General features: G+C 41.3%; 2 protein-coding genes across 2 annotated transcripts; one reads left to right on the forward strand and one right to left on the reverse strand.

Annotated features, from left to right (window-relative positions):
- Window positions 1-416: 416 nt before the first annotated feature.
- epm2a (EPM2A glucan phosphatase, laforin) lies at window positions 417-3,114 on the forward strand. Its single transcript, XM_076145871.1, has 4 exons — window positions 417-764; window positions 1,178-1,352; window positions 2,440-2,684; window positions 2,752-3,114. Exons 1-4 carry the CDS (start codon window positions 518-520, stop codon window positions 3,033-3,035), a joined length of 951 nt encoding a protein of 316 aa, XP_076001986.1. The 5' UTR covers window positions 417-517; the 3' UTR covers window positions 3,036-3,114.
- A 4,270-nt stretch (window positions 3,115-7,384) lies between these two features.
- Window positions 7,385-12,288, reverse strand: LOC142994999 (hydroperoxide isomerase ALOXE3-like). The gene is made up of 13 exons (XM_076145875.1): window positions 12,274-12,288; window positions 11,495-11,699; window positions 11,284-11,365; window positions 10,701-10,801; window positions 10,271-10,443; window positions 9,931-10,074; window positions 9,634-9,837; window positions 9,375-9,461; window positions 9,078-9,244; window positions 8,880-9,001; window positions 8,467-8,567; window positions 8,201-8,371; window positions 7,385-8,093 (listed from the first exon to the last, which is right to left on the reverse strand). Exons 1-13 carry the CDS (start codon window positions 12,286-12,288, stop codon window positions 7,914-7,916), a joined length of 1,752 nt encoding a protein of 583 aa, XP_076001990.1. The 3' UTR covers window positions 7,385-7,913.
- Between the last annotated feature and the right edge of the window lie 1,692 nt (window positions 12,289-13,980).

The following is a 13,980-nucleotide window of genomic DNA, read 5'->3' on the forward strand; positions in this document are numbered from 1 at the left end:
CATAATAATTGTATTTATTAGTTCCACAGTTTCACACAAGTTTCGGGTGTTACAGCAGCAAGAGGTAGCAAAGAGAGGCATCAGTAGAGAATACATAATAACTTAGCAATATAACTTTTAAATATAAAAAATAGGGGAAAATATACAAAAATACAAAGTACATACACATACAAGTGCATGTGGTTACTGGGAGCAGTGCTGGTTAGTTGAGTCCAGGCTATTTTCATTTCTTTAATGTTTAAAATAATGTGTTCTATCGATTATCAAAAGCTGAGTGTCAGTTCTATTAAATATGGAATAAATAATGGGTGCAATTGTCTATGTCTGTTTCAAGAGATGTAAAGTTGTAAGAGTGGGACCTCCTGTTATTTGTCCTCCTCTAAACTGTCCCGTCCTAAAGCACCGTTTTTATTTTTAGAACCAAAGATGTTTCCCTTAAGCCGTATTAGATCTTAATAAACCGCTCAGTAATCTCGCCATATTATCTCAAACGTATGATATTATCCGGGCTGCGGCGATGTTGTTTAGATTCGGTGTAATTCTCACTCCGGAGTCCTCGGACTTGGAGGTGTTTGTCTTGGGTTCGCGTCCCGAAATGGGACACTGGGACACGCAGGGAGCGGTGCAGATGAAAGCCTCCCAGACGGTTCTGTCACACCAAGAACCTGCGCTGTGGATCGGCGAGGTGCAGCTGGCGGAACCGTGCAAGGACACGCTGTGGTTCAAATACATGAAGCGGCTCAAAGGCGCTTATATCTGGGAAGGTAGAGTTATATATCCATAGTGAGCATTTGCATTGTATTTGTGTATGTAGTTAGAAAGTTATAGGTTTGCGCGTCACTGAAATTTAGAATGTTAATATAACGGTAAAAGTGCTGGACGGTAATATGCAAACGTTCATTGGCTCGCGCCATGTTTGTTTATGTTTTTGCGGTGCATTGCGTCGTTACAGCCACACGATGGCGCCAATGACACACTTATTTACAATATCTGGCTCCAGCGTTTTAATCGGAAGTTACTTAACAAAGCCTGGCTCACTGTATTTACATTTAAAATGTCAAATGTGGATGTATTATACGCGAGGAAAGCTTTAAAAGTATTATTACAATTACGAGTAGTATGTTTCTCTTGTCTATCTTAAAATTTTAACTTGGTTATTTCTCTTTTTTGTGGAAAGGCAGTGGTCCCAGTCATGACAGATGTTGTATATATGATGAGAGCAATGTAGTGGATGGAGTCTACTGCCATCCAATTGGTCACTGGATCGAGGAAACAGGCCACACGGATGAGATGAAACACACCACCAACTTTTACTTTGGTGTTGCCGGTCAGAAGGCAATGCATTTCTCCAGGTAGTACAAGAAAACACTCTTCACATGATTTTGTAGAAGAATTCGTAGAAGGCCCCAAACCTGCAGATTGGCATAGTACAAACTATATGAATCCTGCACTTACTTTTACTAATCGAGATGCATCCTCCTCCTCCAACTTAATTAATTGTGTTGCTTATTGGGACGTCTTGTGTTTCTGCCTTTGTGATGTGAAATCTTATGTGTGCATCAAATTATATAACAACAGACATTTTTCCAGATGCATTTCCACTCTGAATTTAACAACATTAGGATGGTATCAGTGTCTCCTCTCATATCTTCCTCATAGCATGGAAATGTAACCAAACTCCTCCATTCAGCCTCATGTCATTGTTTATATCGTCGATCTAAGTCTGAGTACTGCCACGACCCTGATACAAAAGGATTCCTTAGTCCTTCTTTGTTAAGTATTTTGGTTTCTACGTATTTTTTAGCAGTCATGTCTCTTTCTTGAAAATAAGTATCTAATATGTATCTAATTTAGCTGAGTGTGTGCTCCCTGTAAGATTATGGTTTCATAAATTATGGGCAATTAACATAAAAGGTTATGGCTCAAACATACGCTGCCAAATACACACACACACACACATACACAGTTAATTAGCCAACACGCACCTTTTCATAGGGCGAGAGAGGTCTTGGGTTCATATCCCAGATGAGCCTCAAAATGTTACGGCTGAACATTTGGTTCAATCTTGTCTCCCTAACAACCAAAACCATGAAATCCGAGCTACCTATTTAAGACCTGTGTGGTTCGTTCTGTGAGCATTGAGGATCTGGGGAACTGTATAAACACATGAAATACACTTTTGGAGGATGTTTGGATTGATCTCTAAAACTTTACAGCCAGATTGTGGCTCATATGTGGATACTTGTCAATCTTATCATATTATGGGAAACAATCAGTTTGGAGTGCCTGTCTGAGGAGTAGATAACAGTGTGGATGGAACATAGTGCTGCAGTCTCATTAGTAATTGGATGCAGCTGCTCCATTTGCCACAACTGCAGCTAATTATCAACCATTACTGTAAAATGAAATGAGCGTTTGTTGTTTGTTTGTTGGCTACAGGGTGCTGCCGCGGGTTTGGCTGGGTAGCTGCCCACGACAGATGGAACACGTGACTGTGAAAATGAAGCAGGAGCTGGGCGTTACCGCGGTGATGAACTTCCAGACAGAGTGGGATCTGGTGAACAACTCCCACGGCTGCAGGAGCGACCTTGACGAAGCCGTGAGCCCCGAGACAATGATGCGTTTGTACAAAGACTGTGGCCTGGTGTACGTGTGGATTCCCACTCCTGACATGAGCACCGAGGGTAAGGACACTTTAAGGACATACAAGGATATAGTCAGTAAAATGATTAGTGTGAATCTTATTGACAGGTCGGGTCAGGATGCTTCCCCAGGCTGTGTTCCTGCTTCATGGTCTCCTGGAGAACGGTCACACCGTCTACGTTCACTGTAACGCCGGCGTTGGCAGATCCACAGCTGCTGTGTGCGGCCTGCTCATGTACGTCCTGGGCTGGAGCCTGAGGAAGGCGCAGTACTTTGTCACAGCGAGGAGACCGGTGGTGTACATCGACGAGGAAGCTTTAGTCCAAGCTCGGGCCGACTTCACTCAGAAGTTTGGACGGCTACGATCGTCTATTTCTTACCCAGAGATGTGAGATTTCTCTGTCTTTGAAATCGATTGAGAGTTTACAAACCCTTACTATCTCCTTCACCTCTAGATTTCTATGATTTGTTTTGGAGCCTTGAATAAAATCCCTTTGCACCTGCATCCTGTTTTGATTACGGAATTTTCTTGCAAAAGGTTCGGCCTCAAAATGGAACGCAGCAATCGGTCCTCAATCGTCGACTGGCCTCGTTGACTTGTATTGGTTTGAATAAGCTTTGTCACATTATTATTCTTAGGCCATAACATGCATATCTGAGGTGACTGAATAGATTTGCACTCCCTCGCTAGACGACGCACCTTTAATTTCGCAACCTCATGCAATATAGATGAGCGTTGGTGGGTGCAATGATTGCCTCCATTTATGACACGCGGGTAATGTACTCCATTTAAGAACATTACTGTTCATCACAAGGACGGAAGAATAGTGGGTGAGGGAAAATGAGAAATAGATGAAGTAAGTCATTTGTTCTGACAAGTCTCCACTGGGCCAAATCACTGTGCAGCTGAAGTGACTGGCCTCCTGCACAATCCATTCACGCTGTCAATACTTCTGTTGTCCTCTCCGTCTTTCCTGTTGCCGCCGCCATTGATCAGTGTCAGCTGGACACGCACTGATAAGAATGAGGGAGGAGGATAAAAGCCATGACATCATTTGAGAGCGTGAATGTTTCAAAGCTTTACAAGTACAATCAAAAGAAAGGCACAGGGGTGGAGAATACTGGGTACACACACACACACACACAATATAAATACTACATATAAATCTTGTAACATTAGAACTGTTTGATACGTTACGTTAACAATATTTCACAGTATTTACTTCACTATCATTTCCTCATGGTGTACCGAGCAGGTGTGCATCACTGTACGTGACCAGCATGTCTGATGTTTCTCCCACATAATGAAGCCGGGTAGCTTTCAGAGGAAGAGATCGCACGGTCATGCATGATAAGTGGGCCTGCCTCCCCCTTCTTTCTTCCCCTACACTGAGTCAGTGATGCCAGATGCTGAAGCAGACAGCTCAGTTAACATTGTAATCATGAGATCAATGATGGTTAAAGCATCTAATCAAAGACATGTCCATCATTTCGGCACGATTGTTCAAAAGCCTGCTCTGTGTTTTGCATCGAAGCAGTTACTGTAGTACGAAAGACGAGAATCTGAGTTTGTTTCAAAGTTCCAAACACTCTTCTTCTTCTTCTTGACATTGCTGTTTGACTAAGATGAATTCAGAGAGTTTGGAACAATTGGTGTTTGGGCCTGTAAAGCCCTTAGAGAAGCTATACGTGACATGGCGGTATACAAACAAGTCCAGACTTCAAAATCTTGCCAATCCAAGACATTTTTGAGGGATTCTTTTAACGGCTATCATCTTTATCCCACTGCAGCAGTCTGGCTTATTCTGTCTCCTTTCATTTGAAATGGAAACTTTCAGATAAACTATTTATGAAAAACAGAGAGGTCAAGATAAAAGACAAATCAATATCTATATTCCATTCGCAAGAGAGAATAATTGAGTAAATATGGTGTTAGATGAGCCAATTGAGTCTATAATCAGATATTGGTCAGATCCTTGTAAGTGCTTATTAGTAGGAGTAACTCAAAATTCCACATACGAGCAACCAATGTCCCTGAATGTCCCCGACTGGTTTTCCACCAAGCACATTGGTTCCAGCATGGCTCCATATTCCATTTTACTGTGCCAGGGTCGTCCATGATTAGATCCCCAGCAGAGCACTGGTGGAAGCAGAGTGTGCTCCGATGTCTCCACGGGGACAGAGCATGACTAACTGTCTCGTCCCTCTCGTCTATACTCACTTACGCTATTCCACAGGCAGAGGACAGTCCGAGCTGTCACACATACACACACTTTGTTCGTCAGCTTACTTGGAGATGCAGAAAGAAAGCGTCTCTGTTCAATTAGGCCAATGAATAGAAATTCAACATGGCATCAGCAGACTGTAAACAATCGCGCTAACTATGGATTTATGCAAATATCTCAGCTGGAAGATGATCCCTCTCGTCATTTACACGGTGGCAAAGCGCTAACCAAATAATGACACACAAGCACATTTAGATTTCATTGCCTTTTCATGTACACCGCCGTGTGCATTTTATTCACTTTTCTCCTGAATATAGGCTCTCAGTAATTTGCCTTCATTACTCTTCATCAGCACATCTGTGGCCCACAGGCAGACAGATGGTAAGTAGATGAGACTTGTCTTGAGCCTGGGGACTAAGCCAGGTGTCAGCAAGGAACTTCAGGCGGTGTACTGGTAGGATTAATTGCTGAAAGACATTAGTCGGGGCTTTAAGCAGAGGTTTAAAGGTTTGTTTGAAGAGCTTGGATGTGATCACAAAGCCTTCAGGCAAGTTAGAAAAATATGGTACCTTAAGTTGTCTCGTACTGTTAAGCAATCTGCCTTATTAATGGAGGAAATGCGGGTAAAGTTCATATACTTGTTGATGACATACTTTTGAAGATTTTTACGGTGCATGTCACATCACTGGCCCTAAGCTTGATCCATAATTAGTTTGCAAATGGAGCGATGTCAGGGAGAAGTTTGCTCCTATCAGTCTCTATCTGCAAGTAAAAAAAGTTACATTTCAATCAGCGCCAAACTTCCAACCGGAGAAGCCCACTTATCTGCTCCTCACACACGCACACACACACACACACACACACACACACACACACACACACACACACACACACAGCCATACACACATGCAGGTGCACACAAGACACGCAAGATTTCACTTGAAGTTCCTCCCTAAATTATCCAGCTTCTCTTCCGGACTGTGAAACTGCCAACTTGATGAGAGGGCAGAGGGGGATTGTGGGTAATTTCATGTCACATTTCCAGCTGACTGATGCCTCTTTGCATGGATAATGGCAGTGTGACAGAAAAGGAAAAGTCATATTGAAACACTCACTCTCTCTTCAAGTACTTTCTTCATTTCCACAAACAATTCATCGCATTTTTTCGGAGGGATGTGTTCCATTTTCCACATTTGTGAATTTGCATAAGCATAACAAAACTTGTTTATCTGAATATTGTCATTATCGCGCTCATTCGTCTCATCGCCTCGGCTAATAATATGCTCTTTCTTGGGTAGAATGGATTACTGGGAATAAATTGAAACAACACACTTGTGCTTGCACTCGTCTCCACCCCATTAATAAAGGTGAATGAAGTCTTACCTCCAGTCTGCGGAAGTTTCTCTGTCAAGTTGGTGAGAGTAATGGAGCTCAACTGATGTCAACATCCAGCCAACTATTGTTTCATTGCTGTTATTGTTTTGCATTTATAGTTAAGTTGTAGCCTCACACATTTGCATAAACGTGGACAGAACTTTAAACTGCACAAACAAGTATGAACTCAGTGTAAGCAAAGGTTACGTCAACAAAAATCACATTTACATATTGTATGTATCGTAATTGGGAGCCCCAGGCAGTCGCTCGCTGGTAGCCTTTGCCTTTACATGTGGTTATACACATGTGGCTACTTAAACATCTCACTGTGATGTTAATTAGTGTGTTGTGGAAATAATAACTGACCTTGTTGCACTGGCATTTTTCCTTTCAGTTCATTAGTCCATCACCTCGACCCTAAACAGTGCTACATGAACGCCATGCTAATTCCTATGCTGCTAATGAACCGTCATTAACCACCAATTACAAATGCAAAATAGTTGCAATTACACATAATTCATAGAAAACACATTTTAGCCTGCAAGAGACCTCGTTGTTTTCAGTCTCCATGGTTTTCTTTTAGCACACACACGTACCACATTCCTCATTTTGCTCTTTTGTGCAATTTGATGAAGTAAGACAGTTTCCTGGCAGGATTTGTGGTGGATTCTGTGCCTTCTAGTGCCTGAAAGAGGATTTATTCTCTATCCCCTCACCCTCATGTTCTCCTTTGTCCTCATCCTTTACCCATCTATGACTATTACAGTACAGAACTCTCACTCTACTTCTCATTTCTGTTCCTGATCTTCCGCTCTCTGTACAATCTTCACACACCTCAGTATTCTCTTCTCTTTTCTCTCCGCCTTTCATATACAGGATGGCTTGTCCTTAGTAAACATAATAAGTCATTATGTCTCTAAGAAATACTAATGATGAGGGAAGGAAACTCCTGCACTTGGAGCTTCATCGACCTCCGGAGCCTCCAGAGAGAGAATTGGAATTTGTCCAATGTCCATAAATGTCAAGTCAAGTCAAATTTATTTCTAAAGCCCAATATCACACACAATTTCAAGGGCTTTCCAGGCCCACAACAATGGAAGAAACCTAGGGAGAGGCCATCCAAAGAGAGATTACCGCTCCTCGAACGCCCAGATGTGCAATAGGGAACACAGGTGGGAAGAAATACATTTCAGCAAAAATACAATAATACAGCAAAATATGAATAATATGAGTCCTGAGAGAGAGACAGGGAGACAATAAGTGCTGCAACTTTGCACAGATCTGCTGCGTTGAATACCCTCAGCCCTGCACATACTTATTCATATTCTACATATATATAAGACTTTTATACAAAGGCTGAGACAAGGATTCTCTGCCAAGAAAGAAAAATTGCCTTCCACTCAGTCGTAGGTGCACAGGAGAAGGAAGCGAGTTGAAATGAATGAATGATGTTCTTAGATCATCCTTTTGGTCCAGTGGTCAAATTCACAAACACAACATATCAATGTCATGTTTTGAATTTGTCTATTAGAACCTTACAGTGGTAAATAGTGAAAAAGAAACATTCATTGTAATTATTGATGTATGAACATGGCCCTGAAATTTACAATTAAAATGAACAATTAAAATTGCTCGTACCCCCTCCTGTGTGTGTGTGTCATTCAGATTCATTTAAATTGCTACACTGTTCTCGACATTAGCAGGGTCCAGATATGTGTATGGTATGATGAGCTCTGCGTTCCTCTGGGTTATAGCCTTACTGAGGAGGGACAACTCCTCTTGAAACTTCTGTATTGACTCCAATGGGGCAGACTCATCAAATTGTTCTTCTGGATATGAACCCAAAGAAACCTGCCGGAAGAAGTTAAGATAAAAAGCCTCAATATAAAAATGTCTGTTAGTGATAAGTGACCCAAATGTATATGAATTAACATAAGATAAACAATGATATAACTAACCGTCTTTGACAATTTGCTGGAAAGAATCCAAAGCATTCCCGCTCCCTTGGCGGAATCCTCAACATTCGGCAGTGTCTCCAAAATCGTTTGCATACTCGACTGACCCTTAGTGGTTGGAGGAGGTTTGCGCATTTGGAATGGGCAGTTGGCCACGAACGAGTTGTAGTCAAACTAAAATGATGAAAGCGTCAGTTCTATAACTTTCACAGCAAACCATCCTATTCATCAAAATGTCAACAGGTGTTCTTCCCTCTTGATTATCTCACCTGTGGATCGTTTACTGCAGAATGTTGGCCAGTTACTGTGAAGATCACCATGGTGATGAACTTGACCACTTCATCAACAGTATTAAAGCTTGAGGGAATCCCTGTTGGCAGCACCGTCATCAAAGGTTCATTTTGGATATTCACGATAGAGTACTATATCAGAAATTCTGGTATCCAACAGCGCAGTATACAACAACAACAACACAACAACAACAACAACACGAAGGAAAGAATCTCATCTCCTCTCATGCCAGTGTCACTTCATTCATGCATTTGGAATGAAAAGCTTTATCACTCCACCTCTTTCCATAATCATCATCCAAAATTCTAGAGGATTCAAAGCAAAGACCTGAGGCTCTGGAAAACGTCTTTCCCCAGAGTTAAACAATGATACAAGAATATGGGTCAGTTACCTGAGGTTGTGTTTTCCAAGAAGCAGGAGGTGAAAATCTCACTGATCCATGCCTGAAGCTCAGAGTCTCTAGACACCTCTGACTCTGAGGGATAATAGTATCCCACTATTGCTTGAACAAAGCTGTTCAAGACAAAAGACAATGTTTTAATTTGGCATTCTGTAATCATGGTGACATGTCACATCTCATGGTTCTGACCTGTTGATGATGCCCCACAGCTTCAGGCCATCATCCCTGTAGTAGAAGTTGGGGATAGACTCCAGTCCTCGTTCAGCAATGTTTTCTGGGAGGCAGAGGGAGCTGTAGGTGACTTCAGACCAAGCCTTCCTCATGAGCTCTGTCAAACCCTCAGCTCCACCTGAAAACTGAAGAAATGAAATACTAAACATTGGGCTTGTAGCTTCAATTCTAAAAACAAAGATCCTGATAGATTTGACATTCTTGCTGAGTATTTAGAAGTATAGTATAGAAGTTATAGCTGTTAATAATCCATACCTTTGTTAAATATCCACCAGGTCCCAGTAGAATTTTGTGGCCCACAATGTTTATTGGAAGTGTTCCGCGGAAGTGTGGGATCAGTAGCTGTTAGGGCAGAGAGAGGAATATGCAATAACTGGTGAAAGTTGTTATCCTGCTGCTTGAATATATACAGTATGTGGCACAAACACCCCAAATGACTGCATGTATTAGAAAAAACATATCCATCATCTAAACAGTCTCTGAATCCCCTGCTGATCTCTTCTGTGTATTATACCTTATAAAGGGGATGCACCGCAGGGAAGTTGTGAAGAGTGGCAATGTTAATAGCTTCTGCCATATAGTGAGTCTTCAGCAGGTGAGAGACGGCCTGGTGTTCATTACAATCTGCATTCTTTACAAACAGCTTGGCGAGCAACCAGTCGGTCTCCAGATCACTTGGCAGAAAGATAGGGTTCTCGTCTGAGGGTTGCTGATGCAGCTGGGATGTGATAAAACTTGATTTTAGGATTTAAAAAGTGTGATGAGGTATCTTCAGGTTGAATGTGATCCCTTATTTGCATCTGTGAAATACCTGTATTGCAATAGGCATGAGTTTGCTCTGCGGGTTCAAGTAGAACAAGCAGAGGCACGGAGCCCAATGCAGAGGTTCATCATTGTACACATGACTGGGTATTCCATCTATTCTCTTGTAGTCACAGAGGAATACTTTGCCTTTCTGTGGGAAGCAAAGATAGAGGAAAGAGACTATAATTTCTATATACAAGAACAAATGAGAGTGATGAATCAACACAGCAGGAAGCCAACCTTTCCTCAGTGTTACAGACTTAAATACACTTCAAAGTTTAATGCCTGGTTAAATCTATTCATCCAAGACTCCAGTGGTCACATTTACACGTTCTCATCTCCCATACCTGCATCTCACTCTGCAGAGAGCTTCCCTCTTCCAAAAATGGCTTCACCATTTCATCTGTGACGGGAAAGTTTGATGGAAGTTCTGAGCAGCGCTTGATGATACTGGTGTGGCTTCCGTTCAGAAAACTGTAGCCAAAGAAATCATCTTCCATCCAGTGCTCTGAGACATACTCTGAAAATAACATAGAAACAATAAAGACTGAATCATCATGGCTGTTATTGTGTTCCTTAAAAGTTGACATGTTGGAATTTGATTGTCAGAATGAGCTCAGTAGGACAAGATCATAATCATCTGAATGTATTTACTTTTATTTTACTTTGGTTCTTGGTTTATTGCTGCTTTTTAAATATTTAGATTAATTGATAAATTATTTTGTATTAATTATGATAAAGGAATATCAGGAACTACATTATTTTCATCAATTCTACCTGAAACTTTTGTCTTTTTAAACCAGAAGATGTTTTTCATGTCCTCCAGATTTTTCCAGTGGTCAGTGCTGTACAGCCCTTTAATTATGAGTTCCAGACCACTGAGGATGAGATCAAGAGAATAAACACAATGCAGAGGATTAAACATTATTCTAACTCTCCTGTTTGTTTGAATAAAGGTTTTAGCTTAATCTCAAGGGACATGATTGTAGAGGGAGGTGGTAATCCATCTTCAAGTGTTGTTAGATGTTCGTGTTATATAATGTCAATGATTCAAGCAGACCAAAACTACATATGTAAAGTACTCATTATTATTTGAAGCCATTTTTCAGATGCTGAAGCTGTGGGAGTGTAAATGATATAAACAGACTCACGTTGTTACTTTTACATGATGACGCTCTTCTGTTTCACGGAGTGCATAGCGGACCGCAGCTGGAAGGTCAGATTCTTTGGTATAACTGAGGATATGAGGGAGACCTTCAAGAACCTTCCATCTAGAAAAAAAGACATTGTCTGTTATTTACATAGAAATGTAATGTCTGTGACTGTCGGTCTTGTTTGTCCTGACAACATGGAGACTTACCTGTACAAGCTTTGTTGAATTTGCAGCTCTGAAATCCGGTGGTCAATCACTACAGGATGCTCATCCTCAAAATTCTTTGTGGCTAAAAAGTACACAGGACACAAGGTTAGTTGCTGTAAATTGGACGACTACTGTGATTAAAAGGTAAGACACAAAGAGAAGAGAGAGATGAAGAGATGTGATGATGATACTGTTTATACTTAAAGCAGACCTTTGCCTCCTCTCAGCTCCACATATTCTCCCTTGGACACCCATCTGTGACATGGGAAACTGACGACATCTCCCTCTGGAGTTGTCACCGCTATACTGGAGCAGTACCACTCTTTTTCTGTGAAATGTAAATAAGGCTCTTTCTCCAGCTTGACCAGCAGAAGTGACCCCAGGGATGAATTGGTTTCAACTGTGTATGTTTCTGTCTGGAGAGAGAGATTGTTGTGGTCAGAGGAGTTACAGACTTATTTACTACAAGAGATCCATAGCAGGTGCAGTTTCTCATTTGTTTACATGCTACACTGGTTATGTTGAGATGCAGCTTTGGCAGCATCGTGTCATTGTACACAAATGACTTGTTTCTGTATGTGACAGTCCCTGCATCTTGTCTTCTGATTATTCTGTCTACTCTGGATAAGTCAGTAGTTTCTACCGGATATAAAGATTAACGCAACATGTTTGCAACTTCATTAAGTTGACTTGCCCTTGATCATCACTTGTTCTGGTTTGAAGTTCCTCAGAATCAATGTGACACACATATTCTCAGGCCTTTTGTCTGTCAGCTTTACCTCTCACATGACATAACAAGAGTGAAATAGTTTTCGAAGTAAATACCTCGACTGTGTTCAGCAGCTGGAGTTAACTTACCGCCCCGGATTTAAAATCGATGCCAAAGTTGTCCAACTCTATCCGCTCACTCCTTCCTTCAGTTCCAAACAAGGTCACATAGACACAGTCAAGTGTCCCTGCATTCTTCCTGTTGGCTGTTGTCACCTTTACCTTGTACTTCTCCATGACAACTCAGTAGAAAAATGAAGAAAGAAAAATGTTAAATTCTGGCCTTGTACACTATGTTTTTGCAATATTTACTTTTACAGGTAATAAAAGATTATTCACAAAACTAAAACATTTGACATATAGAGTTCCATGGAAACTGTATTGACCATTAGTTGTAAAAGAAATGAAACATATGATATATAGCTTCAACTGTGGATTGTTACAAGAAAAGATGTGTGCATTGTGTACCTTCTTGCAGGTCCAGAGCTTTTCCTCTTCTGTTCTGTTCCTATTTCTTCTTGTCTGTTCTATCCCAGTGGAGCCTTTTCAGGAAGGTACCAAAGCTCTTCTGGTGTCATTGCTGTTGTCATTGTTGTTTCAAAAGGCCCCTTCCTTTATAGTCTGACTGTGACATTTGTGTGGAGTCCTTAATGGGCGTGACTACTTCCTTATTTAACGTACACATTCTCACACCCCTTTATGCAAAAGCAAATACTGTTTCAGTCGGACGGTAAATTTCAGCGCATTGAGTGTGGTCAGGCAGGAACAGTTCTGCTAAAAAGGATGACATACTTCACAGAAATGGTGCAGGTCTCACAGTAACAGGTGTAAGACCAAAGCAGACCGGTAGACCTCCATAAACGCAGTGTTTGTAGTAAAGTAGGCTTCCCAATGTAGAAATGGCTGACAGATTTTTTTTTCTTTAAGAGAAATCTGTTCAGAAATTTTGTCGATGCAAGCAGGAGAGACAAAGATCAGCCAGCTATTTTAAGTCTCCTCCTCAGAGGAGCGTTATAAAGAGATACTTTATAATTTAAATGAGCAACTCTTCTTCCGCTAACCCTCAACATTCTTAGCGCTTCTTCATTGAACTGTTTGAACCTGTACACAAATACACTTTCCTAGATAAGGAATTAGAGACATTTCAAGTTCACGTTCAAGTTCTTTTCTGCAGTTTCTATTGAGTGACTTTGGTAGTGTAAAATAACAACAGAGTAACATGTTTACGCTGATCAAACAAAGGTGTTTAAGACCGAACAATGGTCTGACGCATGATGAATGACAGTAGAGTAAAGGTGTGGAGACCCTGACCTTAAATATTGAGTCAGACTTAGACCATGTTGACAAAGTGAGCACTCAATGCTTGATGTCTTCCTATGTCCTCTTACAGGGAGGATGCTGGTGGAGCTAAAGACTTTGAGTTAAGACACATCTTAGAAGACACAAATCACAAATTCCTTAGTGCCATCATCTAACAGGACCTAAAGTGAGACACGGACATCACCAAAACCACTAAGAAGGCCCAGCAGCTTTACTACTTCCTGCAACCACTCAAGAGGTTCAGGCTGTCACAAGCACTATTGGTCCAGTTCCATTTTGCAATCTTGGAATCAGTCATGACCTCATCCATCTGGTTTGGCTCTGCGACATCGCACTCTAAATGAACACTGCAACGTATTGTGCAATGTGCCAAGATGATAATTGGCTGCGAACTTCCTTCGCTCTGACATTTCCAGCTCCAGAGTGAGAGAGCAGAGGAGATAGATAGACTACTTCCCACCCAGGACACTGTCTCTTCCACAGACACAGAGCTGCAAAAACAAGAACTACTTCACCATCTTCTGCGACCCAATTTGAAAATAAAAGATTTGAAGTAAAACAATTAAGATTACACTAGAGAGTGTCCGCTTTAATTCAATGGTATTTGCA

The sequence above is a fragment of the Genypterus blacodes genome, unplaced genomic scaffold, assembly GCF_046128005.1.
Source record: "Genypterus blacodes isolate CSIRO-AG114 ecotype Tasmania unplaced genomic scaffold, CSIRO-AGI_Gbla_v1 ptg000031l_1, whole genome shotgun sequence".
Classification (NCBI taxonomy): Eukaryota; Metazoa; Chordata; class Actinopteri; order Ophidiiformes; family Ophidiidae; genus Genypterus; species Genypterus blacodes.

Coding starts and splice junctions, on each gene's coding strand:
- epm2a (XM_076145871.1), top strand. CDS start 518: ATGTTGTTTAGATTCGGTGTAATTCTCACTCCGGAGTCCTCGGACTTG. Junction 765..1,177: donor AGGCGCTTATATCTGGGAAG/GTAGAGTTATAT, acceptor TTTTGTGGAAAG/GCAGTGGTCCCAGTCATGAC. Junction 2,685..2,751: donor TCCTGACATGAGCACCGAGG/GTAAGGACACTT, acceptor TCTTATTGACAG/GTCGGGTCAGGATGCTTCCC.
- LOC142994999 (XM_076145875.1), bottom strand. Junction 9,838..9,930: donor TCATGCCTATTGCAATACAG/GTATTTCACAGA, acceptor ATCACATCCCAG/CTGCATCAGCAACCCTCAGA. Junction 9,462..9,633: donor CGGTGCATCCCCTTTATAAG/GTATAATACACA, acceptor CTGCCCTAACAG/CTACTGATCCCACACTTCCG.